Here is a 23,258-nt window from a genome sequence, read left to right as displayed (position 1 = left end):
CTGGATAAAGTCTTGTTGTGCTAAGTTGGGTGCATAGAAACAGGCAGTGGTGATTGGATGACTGCCTATGACGCCACAAACAAAGAGGTAGCTGCCTGCCAGCTCTGCCAAATTTTCCTCAACACTCAGAGGGCAGCGCTTTCTTATCAGGACAGCCACAACTCTGGAGTTGCTTGCCTATCCAGGGTCCTTTCAGTAAGCAGCCCTCTAGTTCCTGCTTTGATGTGTCTCCTGCAGGAGAGCAATGTCTAGATCAGTGTTTCCCAACCTTTTTTGGGCAAAGGCACACTTGTTTCATGAAAAAAATCTCGAGGCACACCACCATTACAGCCCCGTGACGTCAGCGCGCAGCGTCACGCCGGGAGGGACGCACGAAAGTGTAAGTTTCAATTTTTTTCCCTCCCCCTTGCCTTCCTTCTGTGCCAACCGCCAAAAAGCCAAGAATCACGGGACCGCCGGCGGAGGGGGGGGAGGGCGAGCAGAGGCAGCGGCGAGCCCCGTTCCTCCCCATCCGCCCCATTCCGTGCAAGGAGCGCGAACAGGTGTGAGAAGGGGGTCAAACCTGTGGGTCGGCGCCGGGGAACCTCCAAGCTTTGGGGGTGGGGGGGGAGGAGGCAGCAAAGCAAGGCAGGAAGGAGAGCGCGGCTTGGCTGGGTGAGCTTTGGCAGGGGCAGGGAATGAGAGCCGCGAGGCGGGCGCTGCGGACGGAGGCGCTGCCCGCCGAGCTCGCAGGCAGCCAGGCAGGCAGACGGCGAGAGCCCCGCGCTGGGCGGCCTCTCCTCGCCGCCGCCGCCCCGCCTCTCGCCGCCCGACTCGCCCGACTCCCTCCGGGGACGGCGCCCCAATCGAAAATTTGACTTTTTTTTTTTAAAAAAAAATCTTTCGAATTTTTCAATTTTTCCCGCGGCACACCAGGCAACATCTCGCGGCACACTAGTGTGCCGCGGAACAGTGGTTGAAAAACACTGGTCTAGATGTTCCCTCCACAGGGCTGCCTCTACTCTGACTCAGGTCCGCATATGCAAATAAGGAATTGAAAGTAACGTTCAGTGATTGGATAGTTACAGAAAGTTGTTACTGTTGCTTTGTAGCTGAGCTCTATATAAGCAGGTTGGCTGAACCCTTCAGTTCAGTTCTGTTCTGGCCTGTGAATAAACAAGAGCTGTCTGAAGAATCACTGTGTCGTCTGATATGTTCACCCAAAACTTAACAGGGCTGCCTCTACTCTGACTCCCCTCTACCGCTGAAGGAGAGAAGCTCTATTGTTTGACTTGGAAGAATCAGGGTAATTTTGGTAGAGGTGTGGATAGGAGAGAGTTAATTCCTAGGTAAGCAACTCCTTCTCTTTTAAAGATGGCATTTTTCAAGAAACTCAATTTTTCTGCTGGGCTTTTAACTTGAAAATCAAGCAACATAAACTCAAACTGGGTAATCTTGGGACACACACACACTGTCTCAATCTAGCCCACCTCGCAGGGCTGGGGAGAGGATAAAATGGCCGATCAGGGTGGGATAGAAATGTGACAAATACATAATGAAGAGAGACGTTTAAAATTCTAGGCACATTTTAATTGGCAATCACTCCAAATGCAGTAGTTTTTCCCCTCATGCTCCAAGCGTAAGATGAAAAGGAAATGAAGAAAACCCAGGGTAAGAAGCTGTTTCTTTCATCAATGGACAAACACTGTGGTGGGGAAAAGTTGGAGGTTTATTAAGACATCCTTTCTCCCCCACAAAGGCTGATGTGCAAGATCCAGAGGATATTGGCTTTGAAGCAGGCTCCTGAATTTTCTCCTGGAAAGAAAAAATTGGAACAGATAGCATAAGGCAAGGTATTGGGATGGAATTAAATCATTTGATTTATTAATTTATTTTAAAATGTGTTTGTTTTTAAACAAATACATTAACCATTAAACACTTATCCAGCAGTACAGCTAATAATGTGTTTTCTTTTAACTGTTGTCTCTAGACATCCACTAATACCTTCAAAAGTCAAACATTACTTGATCAAACCTCTCCACTGCGAATATTGAGCGGTTGGTATACAAGGTCTTGATTTTGGTCATTAACATTCTTAATGAAAGGGGTCAAAGTTTCTTGGAAGGGGAGACCCTCAGACATTGATGCATCCCAGATATTATTTTCCCACATGTTCCGCGGTATTTGGAACATGGGAACATATAGCATCAGACAAGGCATTTGGATGGAGTTAAATCATTTATTTAATGCACTTATTTCCCACCCTTTTCTCCAAAGGGCTCTAGGTGCCATACATGATTCTCCTCCCCCATTTAATTGCCACAACAACCCTATGAGGTAGGCCAGGCTGAGAATGGATGGCCCAAGGTCACCCAATGAGCTTTGTGAGGATTTGTGAGTGAGGATTTGAACCCTGATTTTCCAGGTCCAAGCCTGACACTCTCACCACCCTGCCACACCAGCTATCATGCAGTTTATAGAACCCTGCAGCTCATGTTACATCGACAACAGAGTCAACTTATGCTGTTTTAAAACCAGTTCAGCCGCTGTGCCTTTCCAGTCGCTTCAGTGGGGCTGCAATGATCAACCAGGGCCAACAATAGAAGTGGGATAAGGCTATAAGATATATTTCATGATCAATGTACAACTAATTCTGAGTAGCACTTTGCGGAAATGTGCTGTGAATAGAGTATTTCTACGGACATTCGCTTCTGCCCTTTGACAGCATGAAGGGGCAGCTTCACCCAATTATGTGCAATCACATTTGAAGGTTTCTGTAAGTGAACCCCGTGTAAAAGCAACAAAGTTGTTGTGTGATACTCATTCTGTTGTGCTACCTCCTGCCAACCTAGCAGTTCGAAAGCATGTCAAAGCACAAGTAGATAAATAGGTACCGTTCCAGTGGTAAGGTAAACGGCACTTCCATGCGCTGCTCTGGTTCGCCAGAAGCGGCTTAGTCATGCGGGGCACATGACCAGGAAGCTGTACGTCGGCTCCCTCAACCAATAAAATGAGATGCGTGCCGCAACCCCAGAATCGGTCACAACTGGACCTATTAGTCAGGGGTCCCTTTACCTTTATGTTGTGCTACAGATCCAAGTTTAATGTTCCAAGTATACAGTTTGTTCAGTTCATGGGTGCGCTTGCATTATCAATATGTCATTAGAATCTCAATATTTTCAGCGGGTCTGCATATTATAATATTTATTATTAATATAAATCTGAGGCTGCACGTTTATTTTATATCCAGTCTGAAGATTTTTAGCCAGCTGCCCAATCAGTTTATCACTAGGGTCAAACCTGTGCTCCGTGGCCCTGGGGAGGAACGCAGTGGGGGGAGATGACCCCAAAAGGGGTTCCCTTGTGATTCTCTGGTTCCATGTATAGTTGTGTGGAAGGGGAAACAAACTCAACTTGTCCCTGAGGCAGGAATACACTCTTTTCACTCTGCAAACCCCTTTCAGTTGAGGACTCACCTGCGAATTCATAAGCAGCATAGGTAGGGATCCCTCTGCACAAGGCTTCAATGTTCTTCCCATATGGAGCCAGGTTAGTGATCTTCTTGGGAGTAACCATGTAAGTGAGGTTCTTGGGTGCCGGCCCTTTGGTACGATCCTTCTAAACAGGGGGGAGCAACAGCACAGAATTGAAAGACGGGACTGAGTGGGTCATATGTATTTTTGTGACCATTGGTTGGAGAATTCAATCACCAAATTCAAATAAGCAGAAATCTTGAAGGACAACTTTGGATGCACTCCTATTATTTCAGGAAATGCAAATTTTGAAGGCCTTATTCTTCAAGAACTTGTCTAATCCTCTTTGAAATCCACCCAACAAGGCTCCTCTTGGCTTTACCTGTTTTTCCTTGATGGCTTCTGGAAGAGTGGTCACATCTGGCATGACATTTCGATTCATTTTGGTAAGAATGCAAGATTTCTTGGCGAGGATCCGGGTTGCCATGTAGCCCTGCCCAAGCAAAACAGCAGTAGTTAGATGAGCATTATGCAGGAAGGGACAATTCTGTCAATTTTACTTTTTTTCAGTTTTCCAGTCTTAAACACGGTTCACCCCATTACTGCCTCAAACTCACAACTTTTAAAGAAGTAAAAAGTTTTGCATACAATATTCCCTAATCTAGTGCAATTTTATATATACTGTTCACTAATATAAAGGAAAAGGTAAAGGGACCCCTGACCACTAGGTCCAGTCATGGCTGACTCTGGGGTTGTGGCGCTCATCTCGCTTTATTGGCTGAGGGAGCCGGCTTGCAGCTTCTGGGCCATGTGTCCAGCAGGACTAAGCCGCTTCTGGCGAACCAGAGCAGCGCACGGAAACGCCGTTTACCTTCCCGCCGGAAGGTATACTTACACTTACACTTTGACGTGCTTTCAAACTGCTAGGTTGGCAGGAGCAGGGACTGAGCAACGGGAGCTCACCCCGTCGCAGGAATTCAAACCGCCAACCTTCTGATCGGCAAGTCCAAGGCTCTGTGGTTTAACCCACAGTGCCACCCGCATCCCATGTTCACTAATATACAAATTTACAAATTATATTCCCTCAATTTATTTTTGCAAACTACTTTCAGTAGGGTTTTTTTTTTCCTGCAATTGACCACTATATAAATTTTATGAAATAAATGCGTGCATTTTATGCAGTTTTTGGATGAAGAACTGCATTATGAAATCTGCGGGGATGTGCCTCATTTGGCATATTGCCTTGGGAAGTAGTGATGAGGCAGGTCTACATAAAATGTGGAACTGAGCTTTATTTCACCCCCTCCCCAATACTGCATACTCTATTGTTCTCATACCATTTCAGAAATTTGATCAATTCATATTTTTTTATGTGAACTAAACTGAATTCCTTCCTTATCCCAAGTAAAAAAAACAAAGGCATCTGAATGTGCGGGTGCTCCTTACAGTGCCGTAATCCCAGATGTTGTTCCAGGAGTGCCAGCCATTGTTGTTGTCCACGTTGACCACCTGCTTTTGGTTGTCAATGCTCACAGACTGATGGGAATGCCCCCCCACATTTCCCTGGTTCTTTTCGCTGATATTCTTGAGTGGGGAAAATGAAGAACAGCAAGACAGTCAGATTTTCAGTGTTCCAGATTTCGCAATAAACATTTCTTTGTAAATGCAGAATAGAACAAAAAGTGGACGTCCACCTCAGTAAGCATGACTGAAGCCAGCTCTCAAGCACAGTTCAGTCTGAAGCATTATTTTTTTCAAGCTGCGTTTGGAGATGCTAGAATTCTAGAAATGTAGAGTTGGAAAGGACCAAAGGGTCATCTAGTCCAACCCTCTGCGATGCAGGAATCTTTGGAAGAGCACCCGGCTCCTATCCCTCAAAATCTGGTAAATTGGCCACCCTACACAAGGCTCAAGAATGGGATCAGAGCCAGCCTCAGAGGACAATGCTTCCATGTCCCCATAGCTGCTGTGCCCACATTCACAATGCAAGAGGCTCTCATCACGCAGAATTCTACACCAAGATACAGTGGTGCCTCGCAAGACGAATGCCTCGCAAGACGGAAAACTCGCTAGACGAAAGAGTTTTCCGTTTTGGAGGTGCTTCACAAAACGAATCTCCTATGGGCTTGCTTCGCAAGACGACAATGTCTTGCGAGTTTCTGTGGGTTTCTTTCCCTCCCCCCCTTTTCTAAGCCGCTAAGCCACTTATCAGCTGATCCGATAAGCCGCTAAAAGCCGCTAATAGCGCTAATCCTCTAATCCGTCAATGGGCTTGCTTCGCAAGACCAAAAAACTGCTAGATGAAGAGAATCACAGAACGGATTCTTTTCGTCTTGCGAGGCACCACTGTATAAAGGCAGCCTCAGAGCACATCCGATTTCGAGCTTCTAAGAGCAGCAACAAGACAGAAATAATGTAATGAGAGCAACGTGTTTAATCTGTCTTAGTACTTACATTATCGGCTAAAGTGGGGGCTAGGAGAACGCCCAGGAGCGCAACACTCAGAGCCTGGAACGGATTTCAGAAGAAGAGTAGCATTACATGACAGTCACCTTCTATTTATAATCAACTCGGGTTTTTTAAAAAAATAAAACATAATCTCAGTACAGTATTTATAATACAATGGTACCTCGGGTTAAGTACTTAATTCGTTCCGGAGGTCCGTTCTTAACCTGAAACTGTTCTTAACCTGAAGCACCACTTTAGCTAATGGGGCCTCCCGCTGCCGCCGGCGCACAGTTTCTGTTCTCATCCTGAAGCAAAGTACTTAACCCGAGCTACTATTTCTGGGTTAGTGGAGTCTGTAACCTGAAGCGTATGTAACCTGAAGCATATGTAACCCGAGGTACCACTGTACTGTAAACTAATCTGCAAAAAACAGCAACAACTCAGGGTGTGGATCCAGCCGTTTCTCGCTCATTCCTTTGCTGCATAAAGTGCCTTTACTCTTTGCCTCCGATTTTGGACTTCCGGCAACTAGAGATGGATTCAAGCATGCACTGGCTATCGAATTATTCTGAGTGGGGGCAGAGAAATTTCCCAAGTGCCTTGATTTCCAATGTCCATTGGAAGGCAGCCAACTTTGACATTAGGATTCCATCTGCAACACCCTATGTACATTCAATTTTCCAGTAGCTAGAAGGACAGTTGTGTTTGTTAGTGCATGGGGGTTACTTCATGTTTTAAGATTAAGACCGCAATCCATCACAGAGTTAAGAGCTCTTAAGCACAGCAGCTCAAGAGCATTCTTGGGCAGGGGGGCTGTTTCACCATGAGTGTGTTTCTTCCATATTCCTCAAGGAGCTGAAGCCCACCAGGTCCACATATGATGTAGCAGATGTATTTTATATTATTTGTTGCATTGCTTTTCCTCCAAGGAGGGTAAGGTTCTCCCCATATCATTTAATCCCGAAAACAGCCCTGTGAGGTATGTAGTTTGCTGGGCAACCCTGGCCTAAGCTACCTCACAGGGTTCTTGTGAGGATGAAACGGTGGGTGGAGAATCATTTATACCACCTCGAACTCCTTCAGAGAAAAGGCAGTATAAAATAAATACATATATAAATGAAATCTAGAAATTGCTTCCCACAAAAAGAAGAGGTTTTAGGGATAAATCGGGTTTTCCATCGCATGGGCTTTCAGTAGAAAATGAAAAGTTGTGTATACTCACAATCAGCTTCATTTTGTCGCTGGAAGAAGTGTGGGATCAGCTAAAGAGGAACCCTTCCACTTTATATACTCTGGTTTTCAAATATTAGGTGTGGAGAGACTGAAGGGGTAGGGCCCCCTTATCACAGTGGGGCTGGAACTCCTCAGACCTGGGGCATGTAGGCGAAGGACAAGGAAACCGGGTGACGCCTTACAGATAAGCCACACGAGGCCGATAAAAGATATAATCAATACACTTTTTGATAACATTTGATTGCACAGAAGGAATGGGCGGGAGGCGTCATTTTAAAACTGCTGAATTAAGACCGAGTTTAATCCCACAAAACAAACATGGCTCGCCTAGTAAGCCTGTTGTGTGAAATGTCAAGTAACGTTCCAACATCTGCATTGATCAGGACGGGCAGAAATCTGGATTTTTTACATTTTTAAGTTCCATTCTTGTGATTTTTGCTTTTAGTGTGGCATTCAGCTATGTTTTAATAATAATAATATCTTTATTGTCATTGCCCCCTTCGGGGACAACGAAATTACTTGACTGCTCCATAAAAACACTAATTAAACAATACAATATAATACAGCAAGGGAGATTAGATGACTTTCAAAGTCCGGGCTTCCCATTCAGGGCCGAGATCGCTCTGGAGAAGAAGCTGTTCTTAAGACGGCTCGTTCTTGTCTTCATCGTCCTGTATCTCCGTCCCGACGGCAAGAGCTCGAAGAGACAGTGACCAGGATGCGATGGATCTTTTACTATGTCCAGTGCCTTCCTATGGCACCTTGTGGCATAAATCTGCTCTAAGGTGGAGAGTGGGCAGCCAACAATGCTCTCTGCTGCCTTAACAACCCTGCACAACCCCATCCTGTCCTTGGTAGTACAGCTTCCGTACCACACACATAAGCCATAAGTGAGCACGCTCTCAATGGCACAGTGATAGAAGGCAAGCAGCAGTTTCTGCGGAAGATGGTTTTTCCTTAGTATTCTCAAAAAATACAGTCTCTGCTGCGCCTTCTTCACAAGCCCCCTTGTGTTGACACTCCAGGACAGATCCTCTTGTAATTCAATGCCCAGAAATCTGAACGTTGTTACCCTCTCCACACAGACCCCATCAATCAAAAGTGGCTGGACGTTGCTCTTCACTCAACGGAAATTAGTGAGCATGACTAAGTTAGGACTGTTAATTTCAGCGGATCTACTCTGAGTAAACCTAGTTGGCTACCACCCCTAGAGTCGATCTGATTTTCAAGGAAACATGAATTTAACACGAGAAAACGTTCTGAGGTGTGTTGCTCCAATGGCTACAGTTCTTTGTGTTCCCTGCTCACATCTTTAAATTGATATAATTAATTGACCCATGCATACACAAAAACTGTTTGCGAAGGCAACAGCCTCTTCTGTTAACACCTGTAAGTAAGGAAAAGGGACCCCTGACCATTAGGTCCAGTCACGGACGACTCTGGGGTCACGGCGCTCATCTCACTTTACTGGCCGAGGGAGCCGGCATACAGCTTCCGGGTCATGTGGCCAGCATGACTAAGCCGCTTTCGGGCGAACCAGAGCAGCAACGGAAACGCCGTTTACCTTCCCGCTGGAGCGGTGCCTATTTATCTACTTGCACTTTGACGTGTTTTTGAACTGCTAGGTTGGCAGGAGCAGGGACTGAGCAACAGGAGCTCACCCCGTCATGGGGATTCGAACCGCCGACCTTCTGATCGGCAAGCCCTAGACTCAGACCACAGCGCCACCTGCGTCCCTTTTAAGGAAAAGGTGGCCCCTTTCAAAAGAACATGCTGATAGCGGTATGGAATCGCTGAAAGAATAAATTTGGTGGAGCACTTGCCACTTTCTGTAAAAAAAAGATACAGACCATCTTTCCATGGATATAAAGTTAAGTTCTTACACTGCGGATCTTTGCTTAAAACCTGCACAGTTCTTCACATCTGGCACGAATGTTTGCAAAAGTGACATTTATTCATCCCAACTCTCCCCAACTTGGTACCTTCCAAATGTCTTGGATTACAAATCCCATCATCAGTTCCCAACCATCAGAGCTGGGCTCCCCCCCAGCCTGAGCAGCATAGCACTAAGCTGGGGGCAGGGGTGCTGAAGGGAGGTTGTGAGGGCTCCCTGGCCGCGGAAGACAAAAACCAACAAGGAGACAGAGCTGGCACAGCCATTAGGCAGGCTGAGTCCACTACCTCCGGCCCCAGGAGACACACCCATGGGTGCCCCACCTGCCTAGCTGCCTCTGACAGTGGTGGAGAAAAATCACCACCATTGGTACCAATTTTGGGCAAGATCACAACCAATTGGGGCATGATCTTGCTTGAAATTGAATGAGATCTTCTTTTATGCTCACAAGATTAAATGCCTTCCCTTCTGCATTCTTCCCTTCTGCAGATTCTTACATACTCCATATCAAGCCCGTCTGTGTGCCTGCAACCAAGTACAGTGGTAATTCGGGTTAAGTACTTAATTCGTTCCGGAGGTCCGTTCTTAACCTGAAACTGTTCTTAACCTGAAGCACCAGTTTAGCTAATGGGGCCTCCTGCTGCTGCCGCGCTGTCGGAGCATGATTTATATTCTCATCCTGAAGCAAAGTTCTTAACCCGAGGTACTATTTCTGGGTTAGCAGAGTCTGTAACCTGAAGCGTATGTAACCTGAAGCATATGTAACCCGAGGTACCACTGTAGTACCTGATTCAATGGACCACAATCTCAAAGATTGTCCTTTACACAGCAGACCTCGCCAACTGATGCTGAGCAAAATGTTTGTGCTGGGCCCAGGAGTTAATTTGAGCAATGCAATGCAGTCCAGGTCCAGTCCCAAATCCAAGGATTCCGTTATGAGTCAGCCCAACAGGGCCAAGGCAGGACACAAGGCAGGAAACCAGGCAAGGACAGGTGCAGGATCTCAGGCAGGACCTGGCATACAGCAATGTTGCTCCCGCAACCTGGGGCAGGGGTCCGACAGCCTTTTATCTTTGTTGGGGTAACGGCTGGTCCTGTTCCCCCAGTGACTCACCTCCCTGTTTCACCTGAAGGCGAGCACTCCTCCTGCGAGTACTCAGGTCTCTCCTTCTCTCAGACTTTAGTCTCTGCAGCTCGGGAGATGTCAGTGGGTTACTAGACCCAGGAGCCGCCTCAGCCTCTCCTGACCCAACTGGTAGATGAGCAGCTGTATGTTATGTACTGAAGTTCTCACCCCGGGCCTGCAGGGGGATACTGTAGATAGCTATGCAAATGAAGGATCGAAAGTGACGTTCAGTGATTGGATAGTTTTAGAAAGTTGTTACAGTAACGTTGTACTGGAGCTCTATATAAGCAAGCTGACTGAACCCTTCAGTTCAGTTCTGTTCTGGCCTGTGAATAAACAAGAGCTGTTTGAAGAATCGCTGTGTCGTCTGATATGCTCACCCACAACTTAACACTGTAAGTGATGGCCCAGCTGGAGGCAACGAGGTAATCCCCACATCTGGAGCCAGGGCAGGCTCAGGCCCCTGACTCGGCCCAGCTGGTGCTTGTTGCAGGGGAACCTGTGCAGACTGGGGCTCTTCAGGATCAGGCCCCAGACTAGGTTCAGATGCTGCCTGAGGCAAAGGATCCGGTGTGGACTGAGACTTCTCTGGTTCCGAGCCCGAGCCCGAGTCCCAGGCCGTCACAATGTTGGACCTCCGACCTACAAATCTGAGAAGTCAAATGAGGTTTCTCCCCATCAGATCGGGACAAAAATATCATGGCCTTAGTAGCTTCCTTTTTAGCCACAATTTAACCAGGAACGAACCATCCTTTTGGGGAATAGACAGGGCGAAGCAGAATACCTAAGTGTGCACAATCACAGCGTGACCTTACTACCCTCGACAGCTTGACCCTTGCCCTTTTAAATTACTGCAGTAACTTGAAATGTTTAATATCGTGATGCCAATACGGCAAGAGTCTTGATAGCACAAGGATGGAAGAATGAGGAAATCCCAACGAAAGAACAGTGGCAAGAAAAATTGATGAGCTATGCGGAGCTGGCTAAATTGACATACAAACTGCGGGAGAACGACAACTGTGACTTAAGGAAGAATGGGAACTTTTTACAAATTATCTAAAAAGACAACAAAATGAACTGGACTCCTTGGCAGGTTCCATACACAAATTGATAACAAGATAGATAGATAGATAACGTAAGGATATGTATAATTTTATAACATGCAGAGAACAATATGTGCAGAGAAATCAGAGAAAGGAGCTGAGGGAAGTCCTTGGTGGGGGGGGGTGTGGAAGGGAGGTGGGGGAAAAGGGGGAAATAATGTATGGGATTACAGTCATACCTCATGTTAAGTTTGCTTCATGATACTTTTTTCAGGTTACGTCCCGTGGCGACCTGGAAGTACCGGAAAGGGTTACTTCTGGGTTTTGCTGCTCGCGCATGCGCAGACATGCAAAATGATGCCACACGCATGCGCAGAAGTGGCAAATCACAACCCACGATTGCGTTCTGCTCATGTTGCGAACAGGCCTCTGGAACGGATCCCATTCACAACCAGAGGTACCACTGTAAATGGTTTGATAATTTGTTATGTTGAAATTGTTTAATAAAAATATATTTTAAAAATAATATCGTGATGCCAATAAAGGTACTTGATTCGATTTGAATGAGATCTTGCAGAGCAAGCAAGATCTTGTGCTATTTGGGGCAAAACCTCACCCAAAATCGGTATGATCTTGCCTGAAATTGGTGCCAATGGCAGCACTGCTTCTCTGCCAACGGTGGATGCGGCAGGGCATGCAGTGGTGGCAGGAGCAGGTAGGTGGCGGCAGCAGTGGCAGCAATGGCAGCAGTGGTCCAGCAAGGCAGCGCTTCCTGTTTCATCTGAAGCAGTAAAAAAGGACACACCACCCCTGCGAGGAGATCTCAACATGTGTAAAGTTTAGACGAAGAAAAAAGCAAACAAGAGGAGGAAGTGGGTAGAGAACATTTTTCCTCCCTTTCTCTTGACGCTAGAACCCACCAACCTCCAACGATGCTGAATTTTGGAAGATCCAGAACAGATTAAAGGAAGTCCTAGATTTCCCTAGTGAAATCTCCAGGCAGGGCTGTGTGAGAAGGCTATCTGAAATCCTGAAGAGCTCTGCTGGCCAGTTTAGACAATTCAAAACTAGACCCAATAGTCTGACTCTGTTCCTATGTAATGCACTCTAGAGGTGCAGGGATAAGAACTAATTAAAGCATAAAAGAGCCATCCTGGATCAGGCCAATGGCTATTTGGTCCAACATCCGGTTCTCACAGTGGTCAGTCTGGAGTTCCAATGGGAAACCGGCCAGCAAGTTATGGAGTCCATGTCAAACTAGTGGGTCTGAGCAAAATTCAGAACAGAGGGTTTTCCATGCATATTGGGTTCTGCTGTGGAAACAAAACTCAGTAATGTGGAACTCCAAAATCCTGGTTAAAATTTAGATGTGGGAAGTTTCAGAAGCATCCCCTCCCTCACAGAACCTCAGACACACACGCCTTTATTTAAGAACCTGATATCGTAGAGCAGATGGGCAGACTAGAGGCAGGCAGCCGCAGACATTCTGGAAAGGGTTAACTGATATTTGCAAAATGACCAAATTGGAATTTTTTCGCAGCTGACTAATGTACTCTGGGCTATCGGGCGCGGTTATCGACTCAGCCCAAAATGCAGATAAAGCCGTTTACCATGGCGGGTCCGATAGATATGGAGTCCCGAAGTGTACGGGGCCTATTTCTGTGTAATGTTCCCCACACCTACAGGCAAGATATAAAAGTTCGAAGTCTCGGGAATCTTATTCCATTTGCTTCTCAGCTTCTTCCCCTTATCTGAGAGAAAAATGAGCGGACTCGTGAGTATAGCTGGCAGAATCCTTTTAGCAAAAATTAATATATTTATGTGAGGTTGTGAATTGTCTTTGTAAAGGTGGAAATTCATAGCAGGTGGGGATTCACCGCAAGCTAGCATCTCTTGGAAGGATACAGGGACCTTTACTTCATCCAAAACTTTACATTTCGTGAATTTTGAAAGAACTTGCTTTGGTTTTGAATGAACTCATTTCTGTAACTACAGAACGATTTTCTGACAGCAGAGTAGGATTATATTGTTACCAGTGGCATAGCGTGGGGGGGTGCAGGGGGGCCCGGCCGCACCGGGCGCAACATCTGGGGGTTAGGGGGCGCAAATCCACGGGTTAGGGGGCGCAAATCCACGGGTTAGGGGGCGCAAATTACTTGCCTTGCCCCGGGTGCTGACAACCCATGCTACGCCACTGATTGTTACACACCACACCTGGGTTCAGATTCCTTGGAAAGAAGGTCAGCAGAGACTGTGATGTCTTTAGCATATTTGGTTTTATTTACACATCTGTACAGCGTGAGCAAAGGATGGAGGGACTCATAGCATCAGCACCCCAACAGATCTTGCTTCTCCATGAGTCACAGCTTTGGATTCAGCACACAGCAAGCAGGTCTCTGTGTCTCCAGGCTGCTTCCAACTCAGTTCTGTCACACACTCTCTGGCTACTGTGCTCCTACCTAGCAGCTAGGTGAGCAGGTGAAGGACAGGCCCACTCTTCAGCCAAGAGGCCCACCATCACTTGTTGTAGTTCTTGCAACCTGGCTCATTCTTTTGGGATGCTGATGAGGACACTTAAGTGGCCAGCTGAGGTCGCCGGCTTCCTCAAAAACTTGCCTGTCTAGCTCAGCAACAGAATCCCCTATTGGACCCTAACCCTCACTGTATACAGGCCCTCATGTTTGGAAGGGACTCGGGGGCACTGACACCCTCAAACCCACAACTTTGAACGTCATGGATTTTAAAACTGAAAATATGGCATGTCTCTTGCAGGGTACAGGAGATCTGAGATCCAGAGAAGGATAAGAAAGGAACCTGAGACTGGGGCGGCGGGGGGGGGGGGGAGCTCTTACACAGGCAACCTTCAATTTGGTGTGTTATTCCAAGGCCTGTGGAGGTTCATAGTGTGGCAAATTGGAGCAGGGCATTCTGCGTGGTGGCCCCCTGACTGGGGAATGGACTTCCACCCACTGAGGGGCAACAGGCACCTTCCTTTGCTGAGCTGCCACTGGCTGTTGAGAACTCAGGCTTACTCCAGCCTCTGATGCCAGCTGAATGATTCCTAGCTACTGAAATCACGACGTGTTGCCTTTATTAGACTGCTTTAATTGGATGTAGCATTCCTGTTTTGCATTGAATTGCTTGATTGTACACTGCCTGGGTAATATCTTGATGAGAGGCAGTTCACAAATATTTTAAATAAAAAGCCAAGAAGTGAGGCATGTCTTGGGTAGATTCTCTGAAGGCCCTGCAGGGGTCATTCAGTGACCCCCCCCCCATTGGACTGGTGGGAACAAAATGCAGCCTCTTTGTGGGAGTTGGGAAGAATAGAGCTTCTGGTCGTCCTCTGCATTCCTTGGGGAAATACCATTCCTCTTCTAATACCAGCATGGGGAACTGGTAATATTGCTCTCCCAGGGCATTGGCGGTCCCTGAATGCCACAGGGAAGCTGACCATGTATGGAATCTCTGTGCATTCACTTGTGGTGCTGGGAGCTTCTAGAAGGTAGCAGAAGGTTCAAAGCTACCCACCCACATTGACTTCACTGCCATTAGCCCAAAATCAAACCATTGCCTCCCAAAGTGGATGGTAGTTCCCGGGGGGTGGGTTACTAAGGGGGGTGCAAAGAGGCAAGGGACTGGCAGAGGAGTCCTGGAGATGTTAGTGACTCTCAGACTTTGAAAAGTTGGTTATCACTGGATCTAGTCCATCCATTTTGTTGAATTAACTAAATAATTTTAATTAACTTCTGAACAAATGTGCCATTAATTGTGACTGTTTTGAATTCTATTGTGTTATTACCTTCCTCAGGGTAGGGTAGGGGGCCTTGGGAATGAGGTTATGGAACCAAGGGGGCAGTGACCCCTAAAAGTTTGGGAACTACTGCTTTAAATGGAGCCACTTCCAACTGTGAGTTTGCTGTCCTATTTTATCTTGATGGACAATATCTTCCCCCTCCCACTTTTCTTTCAACAGGCTGTATTAATCGCTGTTCTGGGGGTCTTCTGGAGCCCAGCTTTAGCCATTTTCCAGGTAAACAGAATCATCTCTTTTTCACCATGGTAACACTTCAAATGATGTAACCATTGTGGTGGTATTTACTATACTGGGGCTGCTGTTTTATTTATCCCACTGCATGTATGCCCTACACAACACCAGCATGCGGAAGTGAGCAGAACCCCTAAAATACTGTGAAAAGTGGGACTGGCAGAAATGAAGCAAAACGTAAACAGATAAGATAGAAGTACTGGTGGATTTGCAGATCTAAGAATTGCACCTTATTTTGGACAGGGTTGTATCCTGCCCCTCTGAAAACACAGGCACACAGTTTGGAGGCTCTCAGTTTGTTAGCAGAGAATGGCAGTTAGAACGTATTACTCTGATATTGTTCATTTTGCATTGATGATCTGTTAGCTTCAGAGCCCAGTTGAAGATATTGTTTATTTATACCCCTAAACTGGTATAAACTGGGTGTGGGTGGCGCTGTGGTCTAAACCACTGAGCCTAGGGCTTGCTGATCGGAAGGTCGGCGGTTCGAATCCCCGCAATGGGGTGAGCTCCAGTTGCTCGGTCCCTGCTGCTGCCCACCTAGCAGTTCAAAAGCACATCAAAGTGCAAGTAGATAAATAGGTACCACTCCAGCAGGACGGTGTTTACATGCGCTGCTCTGGTTCCCCAGAAGCAGCTTAGTCATGCTGGCCACATGACCCAGAAAAATTGTCTGCAGACAAACACCAGCTCCCTCGGCCAGTAAAGTGAGATGAGTGCCACAACCCCAGAGTCGTTCGCGACTGGACTTAATGGTCAGGGGTCCCTTTACCTTTAAACTGGGAATCAGCTCCCTTGAGGTTCAGCATCGAAGCTCCTGTCACATGGGCAAGTGCCTACCTCCACAGTAATGGTAGTGCCAACACTGTGGAATGCCTCTGCAGTGGGGACGCTCTGCCCCCCAATACTGGGTGCTGTTAGAAGTCAGATTAAAACCTGACCCTTTCAAGGATCTGTTGGTTGCTTCCCGATGCTGCAAAAGAGATCATTGTTCCCCACTTTGCTTATTATGTGTGTTTTTCATTTTTGCTCCAGTTTTTCATGCATTTGATGGGGTTTTTTCCTGCTGCTGTGTACTTTGGCAAACTGCCTAATAATGGGGTTCTTTTAAATCTCATTAGTCACTTTGATTTTTTAAAAGAAAGTTTAAGTGAATTACACTTTTTAAAATACATATATATACTTAAAGCACCCTTACTTATGTCATACTTCACAACAAGGAATATGTAAAAAATAATAACAACAATTTGGGGGGCCATATTTACTCTCAGGTCTACAGACTCCCAAGCTACAATGGTGATTATGTCCAGCAGACTGTGTCCATAGACAATGAGAATCAAGTGGCCAACATCCACGTCTATGGAGGACTCTGCTCTTCAGATACCATTTTTGACTACAAGCATGTAAGTCTACCTGTTTCTGTCTCACAACAATCTTCTGGGGTCCTCTGCAAAACAGACTCAGGTGACAGAGGGTGGATCTGAAGGCAGGTGGAGCCACCATCTACCTTTTTTTGCAGCTAAGGAGGTCTGGGACTGGTCAGCGCCTGGTTGGGAGACTATCTTGGAAGCACAGGAATTCTGCCTTGGGTTCATTTATGGAAGAAAGAACTCACACCAGGAATAACCAATATTTTAGGCAGAAACGTTTTTTTATTCAGCTGCATTCCATCCATCCACCCACTCAATATCACCTGTTTAAAATAAACTTACGTTGGGGTGATCACAGACACTATAAGGGGGGATGGCAATGGCGAGCACCCGTCAGTCACATTCTGAGGAATTTGTTTCCAGAACAGTCAAATTCATCCGTGGTTTTGCATGAATGGCTTTCTTCGCTCCGTAAAATATGTCAGCTCGACATTCAACATACAGATTGGTTTTCTGGCAAGAATGAAGAACTCGTTGAGTCTGTCCAATTTTGACACAATAGGAGGAGTTAGGTTAGTGACTCAAAATCCACTTTTACAAGTGACAGAGTTAGGCCCCTTTGTTCACCAATGCAGGCATTTTCCTGAATTTGTTCACACACAGTTTGTAACGGAGAAGATGGTCGTTTATTTTCTTTTTAAAAAATCGTGCTCATACAAAATGTGGCATCAGACAAATGTATCATTAGTCGCCTGTCATTACCTCTGAAATTATTAATGCATTTCGGCAAGTCTTTCTTGCCACTAAAAGTAAAAATGCTACAAAATGAGGTTGAATAATCAGCTGCAGGACATCCAAATGTATTCGGACACCTTTAATAAAACCGGCCAGTGGCCTCCGAAAGAGTCTTTCTTGTTTACCATGGGCCTCTAGTTCAGACTGAAAGCCAATGTTGATTCCTACCTTGGGGTGGGAGCAAAGAGGGGCCCGGAAGGCCCAGTAGTACCTTAATCTCAATTCTTATTCTCCTTTTGTGAATGACAGGGATACATCGCCACTCGGCTCTTTTCTCGACGGGCCTGCTTTGTCATGAAGATGGAAAAAGGCTACATTCCAGAGCTGGAAGAAGTTGGGCGGCTGGCATATGAGAAGCAGGTAACTGCAGAGTTCATTACAGACATCTCAGTGTATATATCATACACTGTACATGCCTATTCAGTTTATGCACTTTGGTTTTTTAAAAAATATGTTGTATTGTTTTTTCCATGGATATATCCTCTAACAATATTTCTCTAAGAATTTTCCATATTTCCCCCCTCCTCCCTTGGACTTCCCTCATACTCCCACTTTGTTTTATTTCCATATTACTCATTCTGCGTGTTGTTTCCCAAAATTTTCCCAATACATATAGTCTTACTTTTTTCTATATACAATTGTGTTTGTTTATTCAAACCCTGCCAGTGAGTCCAATTCTTTATGTTGCCTCTTCATATATGTTGTAAATGGTTCCCATTCTCTTTTAAAGTCTTTGTTATCCTTTTCATGTAATTTATCTGTTAATTTTGCCAGTTCTGCATATTCTATAAGTTTCCCTGCCATTGTTCGTTAGTATTTCTTTCGTTAGTATTTCTTCTGTCTCCCAAGCTTGTGCTAATATAATTCTTGCAGCTGTTGTTGCATACATAAATAATTTCCAATTTTCTTTCTTTTTTTAATCTTGATCTAAAATTCCTAGGAGAAATGCTTCTGGTTTCTTAACAAAAGTCTTTTTAAACTTTTTTTCCCCAATTCATTATATATCATTTCCCAATAATTTCTAACCCTTTTGCATTCCCACCACATATGATAAAATGTACCATCTTTTTCTTTACATTTCCAACAGGTTTTAGATCTTTTTTTATACATTTCCCCCACTTTCTCTGGTCTAATATACCATCTATACATCATTTTCATATAATTCTCTTTCAATAAAATACAAACTGTAAATTTTAAATTCACCTTCCACATCTTTCCCCAGTCTTCAAGTTGCGTATCGTATTCAGTTTATGCACTTTGAATCATAGAATTGTAGAGTTGGAAGAAACTCCTAAATCCATCTCCCTGCAATGCAGGTGTCAGGAGCGACATCCCCCCCCCCCAGAGCACAGAGGAAGAGTCAGCCTCAGAAACTGAGCTGAGCGAGTAAGCAGCTGACTCTGCAGATGAGAGCTGTCTCTCTGAGTTTAGAGAGGACAGACCAGACCCTCTCCTTCCCAGGGAACAAGTTGTTAGCTCCCAAGGAGAGGAAGAGTTGGAATTTAGCCAAAGCTTTGCCAGGCAACCAGCAGATAAGCCAGAGTCGGAGGCTGTCTCTTCTGGGGAAGAGACAGGCCTGCCGTGCAGTCCCCGTTCAAGGAGGTTGGAGAGGCTCAGAGAGTAATGGAAGAGAAGGAGAAGAAAGGCGAGATTTTGGCATCCTTCCTGTTGGGGGAGGGACAGTGAGTCAGACCGAGCAACTAAGGTTAATGAGAGCAGGTAGAACGCCATGCTCTGGATGTGTTTTTCTTTTAAATAAACTTATATGAAACTGACAGAGAGTCGTTGCTGCTTATCAGGCTGCTTGCTGTCCCTCTGGAAATGAGTTACTTCATGAACACGTTCCCTTTTTAGATGATGAACAAGATAATGTCCCCCAGAAACGTGTGGGTGAAATATGAACCCAGTGACTCTTTCTTCGGAGAAATCAAGGAGTGGCTTGTTTTCGGCAGCTCCATTGAGAAGCTCTGCAAGAACGTGCCCGTTTACAAAGTTGAAAAAGTTGAGAGTGAGTATTCACAGTCCAGCCAAACAGCTGCTTCAGTTTGGAAATGGAACGTCCAGAGTCATTAAATGTTGGCAGTGCAGTGGAAATGCAGATCAAACTAGACCAAAAGAGCTCCGCAAACTGGAGTGGCAGGTTTTCTGGATTGGTTACTGAAGAGGTGTAGGAATGTTCGGGGTGGCAGGAGAGGATATATTGTTTATTAATATCCTTCCTAACTTGTGTTAGGGACGTGGGTGGCGCTGTGGTCTAAACCACAGAGCCTAGGGCTTGCTGATCAGAAGGTCAGCAGTTTGAATCCCCGCAATGGGGTGAGTTCCCATTGTTCAGTCCCTGCTCCTGCCAACCTAGGAGTTCGAAAGCACGTCAAAGTGCAAGTAGATAAATAGGTACCGCTCTGGCGGGAAGGTAAATGGTGTTTCCATGCGCTGCGCTGGCTTCGCCAGAAGCGGCTTAGTCATGCTGTCCACATGACTCAGAAAAACTGTCTGCGAACAGTAAAGCAAGATAAGCGCCGCAACCCCAGAGTCGTCCACAACTGGACTTAATGGTCAGGGGTCCCTTTACCTTTAACTTGCGTTAGCAAGTTTCTTTGCTTAGCAGAGTTTACATTCCCCCTCTCATGCACAGCAGATAGCTGGTTGCAGGCTTGTGCAAGCCTCTCACTATTATACAATTCAGTCTGTCTCAGATTGAATTGCATATTCCTGGTAAGTTCCCTTGAATCCCTCTTAAAAGAATAAAGACACAACAATCTTATTCAAAGTCGATAAAAGAAGTTTACTTACATCACTTCACAGTTGGATCCCTGAAGGCAGACTTAGTTACAAATATGTACATGGGGATCTACCCCATATGGGGGAATAATCCCAGTGCTTCTGCTAGCTGAGAAGCTAGCAGAGCATTCCTAGATAAAAACTGGTCCAACAAAGAGGGAAGAGAGAGAGTGGTGCGTGACTCAGCCTTTTGTTACCTGGACAGGCAAGGTCACGGCCACCTTCTATCACATGCAAAGGAAGGATGTTCCAGCCCAGGAGGAACAGGAAGTTTTGACTGGCTGGACCAGACATTCCCCTGCATGTCTTCTCTAGCATTACAAGGAATGTTGTACAGTGGTGCCTCGCAAGACGAAATTAATTCGTTCCGCAAGTTTTTTCTTCTTGCGAGTTTTTTGTCTTGCGATGCACGGTTTCCCATAGGAATGCATTGAAAATCAATTAATGCGTTCCTAGGGAAACCGCCTTCAGACCAGGTCCGGGGACAGTCTGTCCCCCGACCTCTTCTGAAGGCTGGGGGGGGGCCAAGGGCTTTTCTTCTCACCGCCAGCCTTCAGAAGGCTGTTCTGAAGGCTGGCGGTGGGAAGAAAAGCCCTTCTCCCCACCTCCCGCCCCGCAAGCTCCGGGGACAGGAGGGCTTTGCTGCCGACCGCCAGCATTTTAAAAGCCCCCGCTATCCCGGGGCGATTTTAAAATGCTGGTGGGTGGCAGCGAAAGCTTCGCTGCCGCCCGCCAGCATTTTAAGATCGCCCGGGACAGCAGAGAAGTCTCCGCTGCCCTGGGGGCTTTTAAAATGCTGGGGGTCGGCAGTGAAGGCTTCGCTGCCGCCCGCCAGCATTTTAAGATCGCCCGGGACAGCAGAGAAGTCTCCGCTGCCCCGGGGGCTTTTAAAATGCTGGGCGTCGGCAGCGAAGGCTTCGCTGCCGCCCGCCAGCATTTTAAGATCGCCCGGGACAGCAGAGAAGTCTCCGCTGCCCCGGGGGCTTTTAAAATGCTGGGCGTCGGCAGCGAAGGCTTCGCTGCCGCCCGCCAGCATTTTAAGATCGCCCGGGACAGCAGAGAAGTCTCCGCTGCCCTGGGGGCTTTTAAAATGCTGGGGGTCGGCAGCGAAGGCTTCGCTGCCGCCCGCCAGCATTTTAAGATCGCCAGGGACAGCAGAGAAGTCTCCGCTGCCCCGGGGGACCCCCAGCATTTTAAAAGCCCCCGGGGCAGCGGAGACTTCTCCGCTGTCCCGGGCGATCTTAAAATGCTGGCGGGCGGCAGCGAAGCCTTCGCTGCCGACCCCCAGCATTTTAAAAGCCCCCAGGGCAGCGGAGACTTCTCTGCTGTCCCGGGCGATCTTAAAATGCTGGCGGTGGGGAGCAAAGCCTTTCGGCCCCCGCCGGCCTTCCTGGACCTCTTCTGAAGGCCGGAGGGGGGGAAAGGCTTTGCTCCCCACCGCCAGCATTTAAAAGAGGTCCCCGGAGATTTCCCTATGGGCTTTCGTCTTGCGAAGCAAGCCCATAGGGAAATTCGTCTTGCGAAGCGCCTCCAAAACAGAAAACCCTTTCGTCTTGCGGGTTTTCCGTCTTGCGAGGCATTCGTCTTGCGGGGTACCACTGTACTTGACTGCTCTCAGTGGATTATATCCCACAAGAGGACTATCTCACTAACTGCCTAATAGTGCAATCTTATTCAAGTTTGCGAAGGCCCACTGAGTTCACAGGGACTTGCTCTCCACCCAGTAAGTGGGTATAGGATCGCAGTTTTCAGGTCTCAAATTTATTTTTTATGTTTGTGTGTAATTTGTTTTTCTTGTCTCCTCTCACCTAGGTGGATTCCATGCCGGCGGCTGTGCCAAGGCTGGCATCCTTGGCATTCTGGGCATCTCCGTCTGTGCAAACCTCAACCTGTAGACCTCCTGAGCTGCCTCCCAGTATTCCATGCTCTTCCAAGCTTTCTGCCTCCCCGTGAATTATCTCACTTTCCTCAGCTTCTTGGGCTTTCTTCTGCTTCCCTTGAAAGCTGCAGCCCAACCCAAGACCTGTTAATAAAGAAAAGCAACTTCCCAACCCTCCCCGCTCTTGGCTTCTTATTTTCAAAGTCACTACAGTGGTACCTTGGTTCTCAAACTTAATCCGTTCCAGAAGTCCGTTCCTAAACCAAAGCCTTCTCCCCAGCAACTACAAAATAAGGTCCTTTCGCTGTTTAGCTCCTGTGTGGCATATGCAGCGAAAAAAGCCATCAACGATCATTTAAGAAAATGCATTTGAACCCCCTGGATAGAAAACTGGATGTACCTTTCCAAAATATAAGATAAAAAAAACATATTTTGTTATGTGCAAATGGCTTTAGATACCTATTAGGTCCATAAACGACCATGTGGCATATATTCAACACAAAAAACAGCGACAATTTGTTGTTGATAAAGGACAGCTGGACATATAAAGGGCCCCATGACCTTCAGTAGCTGAGGGCCTCATCAAACCTACATCCAGCCCTGGGGTTGTGTCTATGGGGCCAAGGAGGCAGTGGCTCCGAAGCGTTTGGGAACCACTGCCCTAGATAGAACCCATCTTCAGAGTCTGTCTTAGCTAAGAAAGATGTGAATAATTGATAAAGAACTAAGCATGTCTCTGAGCATTTACAGCCAGGGGGTGTGTGCACCAACATTTTTGAGCCTGAGGGGTGTCTTCCCAGTGGTAGATACACCCGCTCCACTCTCTTGCACGCAGCTCAGCTGGCTTCTCACTCATCAAATAACCAATCTGAGGACTGGGGTGGTGGCACTTTTGAACCCCATCCTAGTGCTGAGCTAGGCAGAAGACCAGGCGCTGTCTCTAGCTTATTCATTTATTTAATACCCCTCCACTCGGTGGGGTCATCAATATTTTGCTCTGGTGGGTGCCCGGATGTGGCCCACGAGCCAGGTTTTAGCTAGTCCTGAAATACAGCCTACCTTTTCGCTCATTTACTCGGCAACCACAACTCTTTCCGATTAAGTATATTTATTAATTCCATAACATTTGTATACCTCTTGATGGTTAATGAAACACATCTAATGGTTTACAAAAGAATATAGCAATTAA

At 46.5% G+C, this 23,258-nt stretch overlaps 2 protein-coding genes across 2 annotated transcripts; one reads left to right on the top strand and one right to left on the bottom strand.

The window, feature by feature from the left end:
* Window positions 1-1,547: 1,547 nt before the first annotated feature.
* Window positions 1,548-7,265, bottom strand: LOC308591755 (gastrokine-1-like). Its single transcript, XM_081202683.1, has 6 exons — window positions 7,123-7,265; window positions 5,907-5,960; window positions 4,899-5,036; window positions 3,835-3,945; window positions 3,456-3,597; window positions 1,548-1,794 (listed from the first exon to the last, which is right to left on the bottom strand). Exons 1-6 carry the CDS (start codon window positions 7,132-7,134, stop codon window positions 1,712-1,714), a joined length of 540 nt encoding a protein of 179 aa, XP_081058809.1. The 5' UTR covers window positions 7,135-7,265; the 3' UTR covers window positions 1,548-1,711.
* A 5,562-nt stretch (window positions 7,266-12,827) lies between these two features.
* GKN2 (gastrokine 2) lies at window positions 12,828-22,241 on the top strand. The gene is made up of 6 exons (XM_081203280.1): window positions 12,828-12,970; window positions 15,173-15,229; window positions 16,516-16,647; window positions 17,659-17,769; window positions 19,264-19,417; window positions 22,003-22,241. Exons 1-6 carry the CDS (start codon window positions 12,959-12,961, stop codon window positions 22,083-22,085), a joined length of 549 nt encoding a protein of 182 aa, XP_081059406.1. The 5' UTR covers window positions 12,828-12,958; the 3' UTR covers window positions 22,086-22,241.
* The last annotated feature ends 1,017 nt before the right edge of the window (window positions 22,242-23,258 follow it).

This window comes from Podarcis bocagei (assembly GCF_964188305.1).
Source record: "Podarcis bocagei genome assembly, chromosome: 7".
NCBI lineage: Eukaryota > Metazoa > Chordata > Lepidosauria > Squamata > Lacertidae > Podarcis > Podarcis bocagei.
This window is presented reverse-complemented; position numbering and strand designations above follow the sequence as displayed.

Coding starts and splice junctions, on each gene's coding strand:
- GKN2 (XM_081203280.1), top strand. Junction 16,648..17,658: donor CCATTTTTGACTACAAGCAT/GTAAGTCTACCT, acceptor TGTGAATGACAG/GGATACATCGCCACTCGGCT. Junction 17,770..19,263: donor GGCTGGCATATGAGAAGCAG/GTAACTGCAGAG, acceptor TTCCCTTTTTAG/ATGATGAACAAGATAATGTC.
- LOC308591755 (XM_081202683.1), bottom strand. Junction 3,946..4,898: donor ACATCTGGGATTACGGCACT/GTAAGGAGCACC, acceptor TTGCTTGGGCAG/GGCTACATGGCAACCCGGAT. Junction 3,598..3,834: donor AAGCCATCAAGGAAAAACAG/GTAAAGCCAAGA, acceptor CCCCCTGTTTAG/AAGGATCGTACCAAAGGGCC.